The sequence below is a fragment of the Glarea lozoyensis genome (genome assembly GCF_000409485.1).
Source record: "Glarea lozoyensis ATCC 20868 chromosome Unknown GLAREA7, whole genome shotgun sequence".
In the NCBI taxonomy this organism is placed as follows: Eukaryota; Fungi; Ascomycota; class Leotiomycetes; order Helotiales; family Helotiaceae; genus Glarea; species Glarea lozoyensis.
This window is the reverse complement of record NW_007361002.1, coordinates 42,114-56,431: the sequence shown is the minus strand read 5'-3', so window position 1 is coordinate 56,431 and position 14,318 is coordinate 42,114. Positions and strand designations below refer to the sequence as shown.

Sequence of the window (14,318 nt, the reverse complement as noted above, 5' to 3'; positions counted from 1 at the left end):
AATCCGCCATGCTTCTGACTGGATTGAAAGAGATGAATTTGTCGATTGGTTACATGGATGGGGAGATTGCTAAGAGGCTATATTGGGATCGTTCACCCAGGCGCATTTCTGCTAACGATGGCTCAGAAACACCATTCTCGAATTCTGCGCTGTGAAAACAGCTTGTTGTGACAAAAGCCATTTTTCAAGAATTAAAGTGAGATTCGGTTGTTTTATAAACCTTGTTATCAACGAGCTTTTTACTATCTGGTGTAATAAATTACCAGTCACGCTTATAATGCTGCGGGGTCAGATCGAATTTAAGCGAGCATGCTACCTGGTAGATACATCCATGGATGCGTCTCTTGTCTTACCATCACATGCCGAGGTGCGAAGCGCGCGGACGGTGTTTACCTCAACTTCACTCAAGCTGCCCGTATTTCGGTTACTGCTTACCTGGGCATCTACTAAGGTTCACTCACTGTTCATTTAATAATTATGATAGAGAACAGTACTACTAAACAAGAACCTAGCTGTGTTGCACGGCTTAGTCACAGTAGACTCGCCTTCACCTTTGACAATTCACCACCTTGATAGATGCATTTAAGCTTAAGACATTCAACCTTCTTAGGACCTTTGACTCTTTACATCTCACAACTCCTGTCTAGCCAGCTCAACTCCAACAAAAGGACAACATAAAATAGGACGACCGGCACTCTGCGCCCCACCCCCATTGTCAAAATCGGGGTCCTCTTTAACCCTTTGCGACAACACGATACTGAAAATGACTAAAAAATCTAAGAGCAAGCGCCCAGAGGCACAGAACGGACCGGCAATAAACCCTCCAAAAATGATGTCCGTACTATCTAACAGAACACAGAGACTTTACACCCTCGAAGAAGCACTCAAAGTCTTATCTCTCAATACCAAACCCGATATCAAAACAGAAACATCAGTCAACACCAAACCGGATGTAAAGTTAGAGTCGCTAGACAGCACCCCGATCTTCACGCCATCCATCTCAACCAAAAGTGCTGTGAAGCCCGAAAGCGACGTCACCTCTGAATTCAACGACTACTTCGGCGACGTGAGCAAGCTCGAGAACTGGCAAAACCTCTGCTACGATCTCGATGTTGAGGATATCGATCTAGGAAGTCTGAAAAAATGTCGAAAGGTAAACTACTCCTAACGCTCATCTTGATAAAATTCCGCTAACACAACACAGGCTCTCGGAAAACTCAACGTTAACATCGTCGACGTCGTCGAAGCCCAACGCAACCGTAAGGACAGCAGTATCTGCGGTGGAGCCAAACTCGAAAGTGAGGCAGGGAAACGTGATGGATGGTCTGACGTTGCGTCGAATGCGTCGTGGGAAGATCTGGAGAGTGTCTCTACCATCCGACCCGTGCTGAAGGTAAGGAAATTCGCCACGCGCGCACAGCTTATTCGGTATACGAGGAAGGAGAAGAAGTATTTTCCGAGGTGCGAGGCGAAGGAGAAGGGGCCGGTGAGGTGTTTGTCGAAGAGGATGAAGTAGGAGGGGGGCGAACTGGGTTTGGGGTGAGATGTTGGGCAAGTTGATCTTCAGGACTAGTGCGCATTTGTGACCCTGCCGTCAACGACGTAGGCTGTTAGCTGATAGTTGACTAAAGATGACCACTCTTCCACGTACATTTAATGCCCAGAGACATGCGTGCTCTCCATTTCACACTTTAATTACATACAAGTTCCTTTCTTATGTTGGCCATACTAACAAATTGTGTAATCTCAATTGTCAGATATGTTTTCGCCAATTCCTGAGGTTTGACCACAGGCAATTCTACCAGACAAAAATCCCTAGATTTAGACGTCCAAAGAAGAAGGTTCTCATTTATTCAATCAGACATTGGTGCGAACAGAGATTCATGCGAAAGGGTTCTCCATTGGCAATCTCGACACGACTATTGTCTGATGCTTTTTCTCGGCTTCTCAACTAGTTGGGAACTTGGTAGTGTTGTCAAATCAAATTTTATTTAACATATTAATGAGGCAGACATCAACCCGAAAGAACAGCTAGGGGAACTTACTACTCGAACGCAATGACATATCAAATCATACTTCTTGCTAAAAGTTTCGCGAAAAGAAAGTGGTGTTCTTTGCTCTGCGGGTTTAAACGAGCGCGGACGAGAGAAGAATTTACATACCCTTAGGTAAGTCATTTAAAGACAAGTGTTGGCTTTCTCTTAATTTCGGGAAATTGTTATCCAACATCTCAGAGATTTGGTAACTTAGCCGCGCATTCCCGCTTTCTACTGGAATCCCGACAAACTGGATTGTCTTCTGAGTGGCTGAATTACCCACGATATTTTTGCCGCCCACCTTTATGCATTTAACTGCACTCACCGAGTACAGCTCCATTTGGGTGGCTGATGTAACCTCCGCTGTTGGTTCTTGCAAAATCCAACTAGATTTGCGCATTTTCTTCCTTACCTCGATGTATTACTCGCTGTCGCGTATTGCATGCCTGCATAAGATCCCGACTGAGGCCGCAGCAGCATGTACCGTTGAGCGGCATCACGTTGGTGTTTGAGAACTAAAAATATAATTATCAATACCTTTCAAATCATTCTTCCTACAGTTTACATAGTTACGAGTTCACTTTTCTTGCTTCGATTTCTTTTTTTATTCTCAATTACGCATATCACTTTGTTTGCTAGTCTGACCTTTCTATTCTGCTTTGGGAGTCAAGTAAAAAAGCCCTGTCTTGTTAGTCCCAACTAACAAAATTACACCAACTCATGTCTATCATGGCTAAGCCCACTCAGCAATGGGCTCAAATTCCGGGTTTCTACCATTTCAGCAAAGACTTCACTTTTCACACCATGGCACGAGACGATGCAGATCCAGAGAATATGCACGCGCCAAATGTTAACCAAATACTACGATCGAAGCGTGTACGAGTAGTAGCGACTGCTTTGGCTGTAGTGTTTGCCATCAGTTGTGTCTTCCGCAACAGATATGAAGTTCGTCAGTACGCATCTTTCAGCTCACTTTCAGTGCCCTCAACGATCTGTGTTAAGGAAAGCAACGTAGACTGGTCACGCTTTGCCTACACTCAATACGTCACGGACGAGACATATCTCTGTAACTCAGTGATGTTGTTCGAGATTTTAAATCGACTTGGAAGTAAAGCTGATCGCTTGATGATGTACCCCAACACGATCGACTTGAGTTTCGAAAGCTCTGGCAGCAAACTTCTGAAGAAGGCGCAAAGCGAATATGCTGTAAAGCTGATGCCGGTTGAAATACAACACCGTAACGACGCAGACTGTGAGGATACCCCTAACCAATTCTTCTACACCAGTCTGATTGAAAGCTAATGCGAGCCAATGCAGCAACGTGGGCAGACAGTTATACGAAACTCCTGGCCTTCAACCAAACACAATACGATCGGGTTCTGTCCTTGGACTCAGACAGTACAATTCTTCAGCATATGGACGAGCTTTTCCTGCTACCTCCCGCCCCCGTCGCGATGCCACGTGCGTACTGGCTTAAAGACCATTTTCTATCCTCTCAACTGGCTTTGATTCAACCCTCCAACAACGAATTCGCACGTGTGCAAGAGGCTATTCTGACGGCAAGTGGCGGTGACTTCGATATGGAGATTGTCAACAAGTTATACGGCAAAGACTGCATGATCATTCCACATCGCCCATACACCATTCTGACGGGGGAGTTTCGCAATAACGGCTCGCATCGAAACTACTTGGGTAACGAGTACGAGACTTGGGACCCCGAAACTGCAATCAAGGAAGCAAAATTCCTGCACTTTTCAGATTGGCCGGTTCCCAAACCATGGTATAATGCTTCAAAGAGTTTGATCCGTGATAAGCAGCCTGTGTGCAAAATGTCTGCGGACAGTGGGGTTGAGGACTGCAGAGCGAGGGATTTATGGTTGGGGTTTTATCAAGATTTCAAGACCAGACGACAAGTAAGCTTTTGCTTTTCCGATTCCGAATGATTGTCTATATTTTTGTGTATTTCAAGATTAATACTGACCATCTTACAGAATGTTTGCAACCTTGAAAACAGCAGAGTGTCACGAAGATCAATTGAGGATCCACATCCAGGACCTTTATTAGTTGTGTTCCAGTAGAACTATCTCACTAGCACGTCTTATTATTAGAGGAAGCAAAAGCCAAAACATTAATTTATTTTGTGTTCCTCGTAGCGTTGGATTTCGCCAAAACGTATGCAGCCTTGGCACTGTTTGAACCCACTCCGCATCTGGCATTGCGAGAGAGTCATTCAACTTCAGAAGTTAACAGCGACGAAACAATCGTGTTCGACTCGATAATGCTAAGATGGTGAGTACTACCCCATTAAAGCAGCCTGATTCCCAACTTAACTCCAACTAGGTACCAAGGAAAACTAGCGTCCCATCCGACCTTAACCCAAGTCGTCGCTACGACAGTTCTATTCGGCACAGGAGACATCCTCGCACAAAAATTCGTCGAAAAGAAAGGCGTCAAAGATCTTGAATTATCTAGAACTGCCCGAATGGCATTCTACGGTGGAGGTACGTACCAAAACTCACTGATTATCTCAATTCAACCCTTCTGAACTGACGGATGACTCACAGCGATATGGCGTCCAGCAGCCACGCGATGGTTCAAATTCCTCCAAACCAGAATCAAACACAAGAACAAAAACATCGAAATGTTCACACGTGTCGCAATTGATCAAACACTTTTTGCGCCAATGAGTCTTTTGGTGTTTTTCAGCTCCATGTCCATCATGGTGGGTTCGAGTCCGTCGGAAAAGCTGGAGAAGTCGTATGCTACGACTCTGAAAAGAAATTGGATGCTTTGGCCGTTTGTGCAGCTTGTCAATTTTCGATTCGTTCCATTGGATCAGAGAGTCATTTTTGTGCAAGTGGTTTCGCTTGGCTGGAATTGTTATCTGAGCTATGTTAATAGCTCTGTTCCTACGTCTTCGAGACCAAGAAGTGGGTAGCATAAATTCAAAGCAGCATGACGTGTTGTCCAAGGCTTTATGGGATAAGTACACGATCCATCAGATGGTTAGCAGTATATTTGTGGTGCTTTAGTATAAATTCAGATGTACAGATTTAGTACAGATAGCTATAGACGATACTCTGCTTCGCATACCAGGAAGATGACGTTGAATTTATGACAAATTTCTGAACCTTTTTTCTGAAATAAATAAGCTGAGATTATAGTAATGCTAAGTGGTCTATATGTCGACGCCATTTAAATGCTTGAAGATGCAGGCCAGCGTTCATTCGAACACGGCGGATAAGGGAAAATAATACAAAATAGCGAGACACTTGCGTAAAATGCTGCTGATCCGCAATGCCAAGGCCAAGAACCATTGATTTGTTGTTAAAAGTGTCCTTGTCACTCTTATTCGGCGCGAGTGAATTATGCAGCCACTTCGACAATCTTCTTCTTTCTGATATCTTTCCAGCCCATACCCCAAGCAAAAATAAAGCACGCCGCAGAAGCGGCAGCCGCGATATAGAAAACTTGGTTTAGCGAATCGTTGTACGCTTCAATAACCCCGGCCAATGACTCTTTCGGAATGACTTCTCGGAAACCACTTGCGCCAGCTTGTTCAACGAGCGTGTGGCTGACACCAGGCGCGTGTGTGGCAAGGCTCTTTGGGAGAGCCCCAGAAAAGCAAGTTTGGGCGAAGGCGAGGAATAGCGAACCTCCGAGTGTTTGAGCGAAAGCGACAAGGGACATGCCTATGGACACTTGTTCTTGTGGTATGCAATTTTGGATGGCGATGATTGGCTACACGGATCAGTATACTTCGGAAAGGTATATGAGAATGACTGTACCATTTGTAATCCAGCACCTCGACCTGCACCTCCAATTATTTGATACCCAATCCAGACACCCGTAGTTGTTGTCGGAGTGAATGTACTTATAAGCCCATGCCCAAGCGATGAAAATACCGAACTAATGACGGCCCAAGGAAGATAGTAACCGAGTTTTCCAACTTATACAAATCAGCATGAGCTATGGAGCAAAGTCTGAGACTCACCGAGAACACCAGAAGTAATGGCCATAAACATTTGACTAAGAATACTCGGCAGGAAGTTGACGCCGCTCGTCGTTGGCGAGACTCCCTTGACCGCCTGGAAGTAAATCGCGAGATAATACGAAATAATGAGGTTAGCACCGAAGAAGAACAGCATGAGAAGGCAGCTACACCAAACAACTCTTTGCTTGATCATCGACCATGGAATCATTGCCATTTCCCCACGCGACTTCTCCCAGATACAAAATACCACGGTATTCGCGGCAAATCCGCAGAAGAGTCCAATGATCGTCGCGCTGGACCATGCGTACTTTGTCCCACCCCATTGAAGAGCCAGCAGTAACATTATTGTTGTAGGCGCAAACAAAAAGAACCCTGGGATGTCTAGCTCCATGATAAAACTTTGCCAAGTGGACTTTTTGGTTCTGACTGCGATGCGCTGAGGGATTTGTATGAGGAGGAGGATGGCGGCGGTTAATGCGCCGGCAGGGAGATTGATCCAAAAGCCTACGTGAATGTGAGTATGACATTGCATTTACAATGTAAGAGATACACTTACACCATCTCCAACTGACGTGCTGGGTCAACGCTCCTCCAATGACCGGTCCCAGGAGCAAACCCATTTGAGCGACTGAGGATGTTATGTTAGAGAGCTACTTCACAATTCTCGGGGTATCGCTTACAAGCCATCAAGAAGCCAGTGGATGCTATGATTAGTATTAGTATAGCGACCATGGGACCTCGCAGCGGAGGACTTACCTGCTCGTTTTTCCAAAGGAATAGAATTTGCGATAATTGTAAGAGCACCGTTAATCAGACCAGAAGATCCGAGACCAGCAATAGCTCTGGCTACAATCAACATCTTGGCGTCTTTCGCCAAGGCACATAATAGCGAACCTAGCTCGAAAACACCAAGAAATGAAAGGAAAGACCACTAGGACCAGTTATTATCTGTATCGCGGGGGATGTATGAAGTACTACCTTGGAGTTGTACCGAGTATAGATCTTTCCAGCCATTGGGGTCAGAGCAGCACTGTGATGATGAGCGTCATCAAGCATAATATAGGGAAGGCTACCATACCTGGCCAACAAATAGCTACTTCCATACCATCCTACATCGTTAAGTGAATGGAAATCACTTGTAATTTTGGGAATGGCCTTGTCTCTGTTAGTTAGGGGTCGAATATGTTAGGTAGAGTCAAGCGTACCGTTGCTATTATAGCTGTGTCTAGGAGTAAAATAAAGCAGGCTACTGTCACAACGCCAATGACTGCCCAAAGCTTAAATCCCGTGAGATAGACCCATTCCTCTGCTGCCGATGTTTCTGTATTCTTGATTGATTTCTCTGACTTGACAGGAATTTGTTCAAACGGTGGACTGATGCTGCGTTCTGTTTTTGACCCATCATCCATTTCGGAAGAGCTCAACTTTCTGGATGACTCCAAGAGCTGATCAGGCTTTTCCATGTTCAATAACTCTGACTGAAGAATAGTGTGAAAAGAACTGTAACCAAAGTCTAAGGCGAGAAAACAAAGGAATGAATGAATGATGAAATTGATATCGAGGCCATCATAGGCAGTGATATATTTTCTAGAAGACGACGCTAAGCGCATGACACACCAATCATTTCACGTTCGGGTCATAGGTATCAAATCTCCAACGGGGGCGGCAGCCCAGACGGGACCGGAAGAGGAACGGGGTGAGCGAAACTCCGGTCCCGTCGGACTCGCTTACCGCGAAATCAATATGTGACCATTTTCACAACATCCCGTCAAAATCCAAAGGTGCCATCCAATCATAGAACCATGCTTCATCAATAGAGTCCAGGGGATTTTCAATCGATACCTCTTCAGCATTTGTAATCTCGCTCGGAGGAGTTGCCTGGTTCAATTTCGAATCGGCCGTGGTTTTGGTAAGGATTTTCGTACGGTAGAATTCGCGAACCCCTCGCAACTTCTTCGCATAGACGACGAAAACGTGGATTTCTCCACAGTCGAGACTTTGTTCGAGACCTAACTTTGCTGATGCAGAATCAAATCTGTCAGCGATTGTACCAAGTACATCGCATATATCCATGGGGTTTGGCAAATAAGACATATCCCATTCGCTATGCTCAAATGTTGTCAGCAAAGTCAAAGCGGAGTAACCTTGAGCCAACTGCATGTAGACTGGGAGCGTCAAACTGTGATATTCTGCTTCGGGTACTGTTACGAACGCGTTGAATAAAGCGACAATGGATGCGTGGCATGCGCAAAGTAGCTCCATACGTTGAAGACCTGGCATACTGCTTTCTGGCACGAGTGGTGATTTGGCGAAGCCAACCCTGTACAAGTATATTTCTGCAGCATGGAAGGCCAGTGTTATTGGTACTGTGTAAAAAACTGTCAGTTGTGCAGGTCAATAAGAGCCTCAATCTAGAGCCGGCTAGCAAAGCCATAATAGGGCAAAATCGTACGAGTAGAACATACGGGTATCGAGATATCAGCACAACCTTTCGAGTGAAGCAAAATGTCAACTTACTATGTGCAAGAATTTCGGGTGAGAGACTATCCTTCACTGCAAATAGCTGGGCCAACAACGTTTTCACAACAGGCATTATTGGCATCGAGTATGACATTCCTAAGCTTGATTTACTGTTCCAAGGTGCTTGCGCTACACGCTCATTAAAGATTTGAACACGAATACTCGCTGACGCAAAGCGGTCGCTCAAGCTATTGGTTGCGCCGACTTCTTCACAGCATTCGTCAAGGTATTCCGTGAGTGAAAGAGACTCCGTTCGGTGAAACTGCAGAGCAAGGCTTTGAGGGTGTCAGCTATCGTGGAAATCAAGACAAGGGGAAACATACACAGAAGTGATGTAGAAACAACCCAGGAGAATCCGCTTTTCCTCAAGGGTCCTTGGAGGAATTGAGGTGTATTTTCGCCCACATGATTCTCGCATTGCAGATTCAAAACTCGTTGCATTCTCTTTCAGATGTGACTTATCAAGCATGAGATCGCGTAGAATGACATTGATCGCAGCCAAGAGACCAGTGAGCCTAGTAAGGTTGAAAAAGTTGTAACAGCACCTAAGAAAATGTTACTTAGCACGCTAGTATGGTTCAAACCCCAACTTACCATCCAGTGTAATTGATATAACAAAGAAGTAAGTCGATGCCCCTTTCATTATGAATGAACACTCTTTCCGTAAGTTGTTTTATCAGTTCGTTGCCCAGCTCGCGCTGTATAGGCGCCTTTTGGCAAGCAAGAGCTAGTATTGAGCTAAGTAGAAATGGTCGCTCCCTTCGCAACGATGTATAAGTTGCCTGGGAAAATGAAATGAACGGAAACCAAGGATTCATCTGCTTTCGAAAAACACCCAAAAGCCGTTCGGATTCTGACTGGCTGAATCCAGCAATAAGCGGATTGGAATCGAGAAAAGCGGCAGGAAGTGAAGGGCGGAAAGACTTTGTCAGTGTGAAGGTAATCGGTACTTCGTCGCTTGTGGGAAGATTTTGAGAATCCTCGGAGGCTGGACGAGATGGCGCAGGAGTAAATAGTGGCGCGCCATCAAGTAATTGGTTTCCTAATGCAAGAATGCCGTAAGAACCTGCTCTGGGCAATGGTTTAGAGTAATGTTCGACCGTTGAGACACCAGATTTGGATGCGAGGGGCCCACTACTAGCACCAACAACCAAATCGACAGTGCCTTCTCGATTTGTCTTCAGCAGAGAGATCAGACCGTCGAGCTTCTCTTCAATTTTTTCAACACGCGGTTTGCCACTGAAAATATTAGCTGGTATATAAGAGAATGCGCAAAGCTTCTCATGACATGACATTCCAAGAAATATTACATGATTACTTGCTCACAAGTACCAACTCTTGTGAGATACCATATCTATGGCCAGTATCTACTTGATGAAATTTTGTCAAAACGAGAAATCGACGCACGCAAAATAGAAAACAATGTGGTATCGCAACGTTCCGATGAGTAAAATAAAACATCTTTCGCCTCTTACCTAGAAGAAGTTGTTCTGCGCTTCTTTGCTGGCGGCCGCGCTCGAGCAGCGGTAGGCTGGCATTCTTTTTCTAAACGATTGCATCTTTGGCATTTCGTCCGTCTATCTTGTCGATCGAATATGCATTTTGACTTTGCTCGGGCACAGTTTGCACATGCTCGATTTATTATTGACGACGCCGTCTGCTGCTGAAATCCTTGTGGAGAAGACTCAGAGGTTAAGATGTCGAGCATTTCCTCCATACCTAAGACGATGCGGGTGGAATTAACATGCCATGGACCATCCAGTTGCTTTGTGCAGTAAACTTTTAGGAGTTAAATTAGACCAATAGACAGATACGTTTGTATGCGGACGACGTTTGCATTTCGAATCGGTTGTCAATGAACCCGTAGCATGATTCAGCTGAGTGTTCGTAGTTTATTAAAATTATGGTAGAGCAGCAAGTCTGTAATCTTTCGTAATAAGATGTGTTGTAGATGTCTTGATTTGTTTGAATTGTTTGAAGGATGAGATGAGCTGACCGAGACCCAACCAGTCTTCGTCACGTGCGGGCTCATTGTGCATCACAGCCATGCTGTTATAAGGTATCATGATGCTGCTTTAGGTGATATTTTTAAAAAGAGTCCAGAATTGTCGTGTCTACTAATATAGTAGATTAACATATGATAATTCGTTTAGTCGATGGATGAAACATATTTCACTCCATTAACTCAAGTAAGTACGTTAGGTTTCGACAGTCGACAGCTATTCTGCAGCGAAGGTGGCCAGAAAATCCTGCCGCATGGCCAACATTGCCCCTGAAATCCACAACTATGTGACTTGCATCGCGATCAACGTCAACGAGTTCTAATATATTCAAGTCTCGCTACAACGAACCTACTGGCTTCTTGACACGTGCCAACGCGATACATCGCGTGTGTTGCTTTGGGATCCGCGTCGTTGTCGCGTTAACATGCGTGTTATGGCGATTTACGCGATGAAACACGACCAGCTCAGCAAACAAATGTCGATAGTCTGTTGGCCAGTCGCGCAAAGCTTTCGCGCAAATGTGAGAAACTTAAATGAAGAGTCATAGTTTGCTCCTGGGGGCTGGCAACATAACGGTTTGTTTATATTACCTTGTATCAGTTTCCATGTTCATCTCTTTGTATTAAAAACTCTCTGTGTCTGTTTCCAGCACACCTCGAGGTTTGCAGCCTTCGCTTATTTATACTTCTACATCTTTACGCTACATTCAATTACCCTCGCTCTCGAGTCAAATGACAGATAGGTCATCGAGGCTCCTCTGTTTTACTTCTGGGATACCACAAGCCGAAATCTGTGACTTTTGCTGTGACCTCAGACCATCGAGAGTCGTCGAGTAGGTTACTCTCGTCATTGCATTCTACACTCAACATCAACATCTAATCTCTCACTTTATTATCAGACGACTACAAATGGGTTACCAGAATATTTCGCCATCGCCGGTTATCAGAACTCAGCCGGTGTCACAACTCAAATCATCGGCCTTCTTCGGTTATTCGAATAGAACTCCACTCGCGATCATGACCTTGCCGACCAACCCACCATCAACATCGTATTGTGCGCTACCTACACCACCACCAACACCTCCTACTGTCTCTAAACCTAGGACGTTTACGAATTTTCCCCCGACCCTCAACTCTGATTCCAAGATGCTATCATCAAACCTACACACACTTCCAGTCGAACTTCTTCTAACCATCATCGCTTACTTACCTACTAATTCCTATCAATCACTTACACGCACCTCTCATACGTTGAGAGCTTTCTTCGCCAATTATGCTTCCAAAATTTGCAATCAGCGCATCTTGACTCACTTTTCCGCCGAAGCATCGATTTTGAAAGCTTCCTTCACTGCTGTGGACTCGATGGTGCATACCTGGCTGGTGCCGACGCATGAAGCCATTCTTAGAGCCGAGGAAAACTTATGGGATCGGGAAGGCTCAATTTCTTCGCTTAACCCACGTTATACTGATGAAGAGGCGTTAGCTTTCCAGAAGCGAATGCTACTCTCTCAACCCGGGCCACAGTTTCTCTTATTCTTGGAAAGAAGAGGATGGGAAGTTCAAACGCGACACTCTATGATGGAAGATAAGCTGCGACTTGTACAAGAGACTTCGGATTCGGGATCTTGGGATAGTGGACTGGAACGGACGAAGATGCAATTGAACTCGTTCTTGAGTTGGAGTCTTGAAAGAGGGGTGGTTCGTGGGTTTCTAGAGGAGTTGGGCAGTTTTTCAGAAGCGTTCTTGCACGTCGAGCAGCCCGATGCGGAGGATACCTGTGAAAAGCAAACGCAGACATTTCAGAATCGATTGCGGTCAAAAGGCATGGCGCTAAAGGCCAAGTTCGGTAAACTTGGACGACGGAAAAGTCCCAAGCAACCGGAAGGAAGTAGCCTCCTGTTCGGCGAGATACCCAGTGACAGTGAGAAAACTGGCATTTCGACCAAAGAGCTAGAGTTTAGTGGACTATCTGAAGGGCTCTTGTGGTATCATGGCCGCACGGGGGTTTCGGGACATGCTCCTCCGGCTTTTGAAGCAACAAGAACACAGGGTCCATTACATGGGAACACCAAGGACAAAATGCGATTAAGAAGATGTGTAAGATCAATGGTCAAATCAGTAGCCAAAACGGGAAGGAAGGTGAAGAATACTCTCAGTCTGGGTTGGAGTTGTGGCAATGGGCGTTTTGAGAGTTTGGATTAGTGGAGGTTGAAATTTGCATTTTTGGCGTAGGCGTTACGATGTGGCTCAAATGACAGGAGCATGTTACACCCATGATCGGAATAGAGAACCACGATCGAAATTTGATGTATCATTACCGCTGAAGTGCTGGTCATTTCCGTCACATACCCACGTGGCTGGGGTTTCTTTACCCTATCGTAGATATAATATATTTCTAATTGTAGACTAAATCTCTCAACTGCGTATCATCATTCGTGTCTACATATTTTTCTTGCTTTACATTTCAAGGATATTCTCTCAAGAAGGGAAGGACAATTTATCAGGATGTAACTGGGCAGAGTGATGGAGAACTTTTCGCAGACAAAAGCATTAGAAACGGATATCTCCTACTAAGGTGCTTCTTTAAGTCCATAGGCCTATAGAGCTCGGTAAGAAGCGAAATATCTTGATCCTAATATTCTCTTGGTCCTGACGACGTTTTTCCCTGCCCTGAATCGAGAATTGCATTGAGCTATATTCTATACTTACAAATCCTCAACTCTCGCAGGCCATTCCCTCGGCTGTCCATTAAGACCAATTCTCGGCACCGAATCCTTGATCTTCCAGTCCTCGCCCATCTCCTCGACTATGCTCTCTTCTGTGAAGAGAACCTTTCCGTCAGGCTCTCCGGGTGTAGGCTTTAAACCTTCGGTGAGCCGATGAGTACGCATCTCCACGGGGATCAAGGTCTGGGCAGCAACGTAGAAATCGGATCGCGCAATACTCAAATCCTCGTTGCTCTCGTATTCTGGAATAGTCGACACGAGCAGACAGGTCTCATCCCGAATGCTCCGCTCGTCGAGGACAATGAAGGTGTAGGCGCTGAAGAAACGGCTGTCGTCGGGCAAGGACAAGAAATGTTCCTTGAGTTGCGCAAGAGTATGGTTAAGGAAGGGGGAGGTGAAGGGGGCGGTTGGTGGCTTGGCGAAGGTACAGGTGTCGAAAGCGTCTGTGGGTCGACGAGCGTCGTCGACGAGGTAAAGTTTTGGTGGGGCATACATATAAGTACGTATGATGAGGGTGTCGATGAGCTAATGGAGGAAGAGGTGTTCATATCTCGTCGAAGCTCTATAAGAGAAAAGGGGAAGATCGCTTACGGTTGGTGGAATCTCCGCGGTGCAATAGATCGGGATGAGCTTCGGGGCCGGACCTAGAGCTTGCTTTGTTGCTTCAGCCATGTTGGAAAGGAAACAAGGTGAAGAGCGTCAAAAGAGAGAAGATGAGTCTTCACCCTTTCCTTACGAGTGATTCGGAGCACCTATATCATGGCTCATAATAGAAATGCCTTCGTCAAGACTTTCGAATAGGTATGTATCGTAACGGGTTATGGGCGATGGAAGTGGCTGAGGTCTAGGTTCTGCATAGGTACAGGGTAGTACAGATCGACCGATCCGGCCAAAAGTGGGCAAGGCACGTGCACACGGATTATGTACCAAAACGAGACATTTATTAATAATTTAATACCTGAACGGAGGGGGTGGCCAACTTCTCCTCCACACTTTGGTTGCAGGTGTAACAAAGCCGCCAGGATTTCTCGTTGAAATAC

At 45.4% G+C, this 14,318-nt stretch overlaps 6 protein-coding genes across 6 annotated transcripts; 3 read left to right on the top strand and 3 right to left on the bottom strand.

Moving 5' to 3' along the window:
- Positions 1-763: 763 nt before the first annotated feature.
- Positions 764-1,516, top strand: GLAREA_01195 (uncharacterized protein; the record flags this gene model as incomplete). The annotated part of the gene is made up of 2 exons (XM_008088411.1): positions 764-1,153; positions 1,205-1,516. The coding sequence occupies 2 exons, from the start codon at positions 764-766 to the stop codon at positions 1,514-1,516; spliced, it is 702 nt and encodes a 233-aa protein (XP_008086602.1).
- A 1,249-nt stretch (positions 1,517-2,765) lies between these two features.
- On the top strand, positions 2,766-4,974 carry GLAREA_01194 (Nucleotide-diphospho-sugar transferase; the record flags this gene model as incomplete). Its single annotated transcript, XM_008088410.1, has 6 exons — positions 2,766-3,288; positions 3,354-3,949; positions 4,129-4,325; positions 4,377-4,537; positions 4,601-4,793; positions 4,938-4,974. 6 exons carry the CDS (start codon positions 2,766-2,768, stop codon positions 4,972-4,974), a joined length of 1,707 nt encoding a protein of 568 aa, XP_008086601.1.
- Positions 4,975-5,402: 428 nt separating this feature from the next.
- GLAREA_01193 (MFS general substrate transporter) lies at positions 5,403-7,493 on the bottom strand (the record flags this gene model as incomplete). Its single annotated transcript, XM_008088409.1, has 9 exons — positions 5,403-5,777; positions 5,825-5,985; positions 6,031-6,534; positions 6,587-6,658; positions 6,711-6,734; positions 6,787-6,961; positions 7,009-7,060; positions 7,109-7,185; positions 7,236-7,493. The coding sequence occupies 9 exons, from the start codon at positions 7,491-7,493 to the stop codon at positions 5,403-5,405; spliced, it is 1,698 nt and encodes a 565-aa protein (XP_008086600.1).
- Positions 7,494-7,785: 292 nt separating this feature from the next.
- Positions 7,786-10,267, bottom strand: GLAREA_01192 (uncharacterized protein; the record flags this gene model as incomplete). Its single annotated transcript, XM_008088408.1, has 5 exons — positions 7,786-8,396; positions 8,548-8,825; positions 8,874-9,095; positions 9,145-9,789; positions 10,026-10,267. 5 exons carry the CDS (start codon positions 10,265-10,267, stop codon positions 7,786-7,788), a joined length of 1,998 nt encoding a protein of 665 aa, XP_008086599.1.
- A 1,194-nt stretch (positions 10,268-11,461) lies between these two features.
- GLAREA_01191 (uncharacterized protein) lies at positions 11,462-12,754 on the top strand (the record flags this gene model as incomplete). The annotated part of the gene is made up of 1 exon (XM_008088407.1): positions 11,462-12,754. One exon carries the CDS (start codon positions 11,462-11,464, stop codon positions 12,752-12,754), a length of 1,293 nt encoding a protein of 430 aa, XP_008086598.1.
- A 503-nt stretch (positions 12,755-13,257) lies between these two features.
- On the bottom strand, positions 13,258-13,950 carry GLAREA_01190 (uncharacterized protein; the record flags this gene model as incomplete). The annotated part of the gene is made up of 2 exons (XM_008088406.1): positions 13,258-13,803; positions 13,870-13,950. The coding sequence occupies 2 exons, from the start codon at positions 13,948-13,950 to the stop codon at positions 13,258-13,260; spliced, it is 627 nt and encodes a 208-aa protein (XP_008086597.1).
- Between the last annotated feature and the right edge of the window lie 368 nt (positions 13,951-14,318).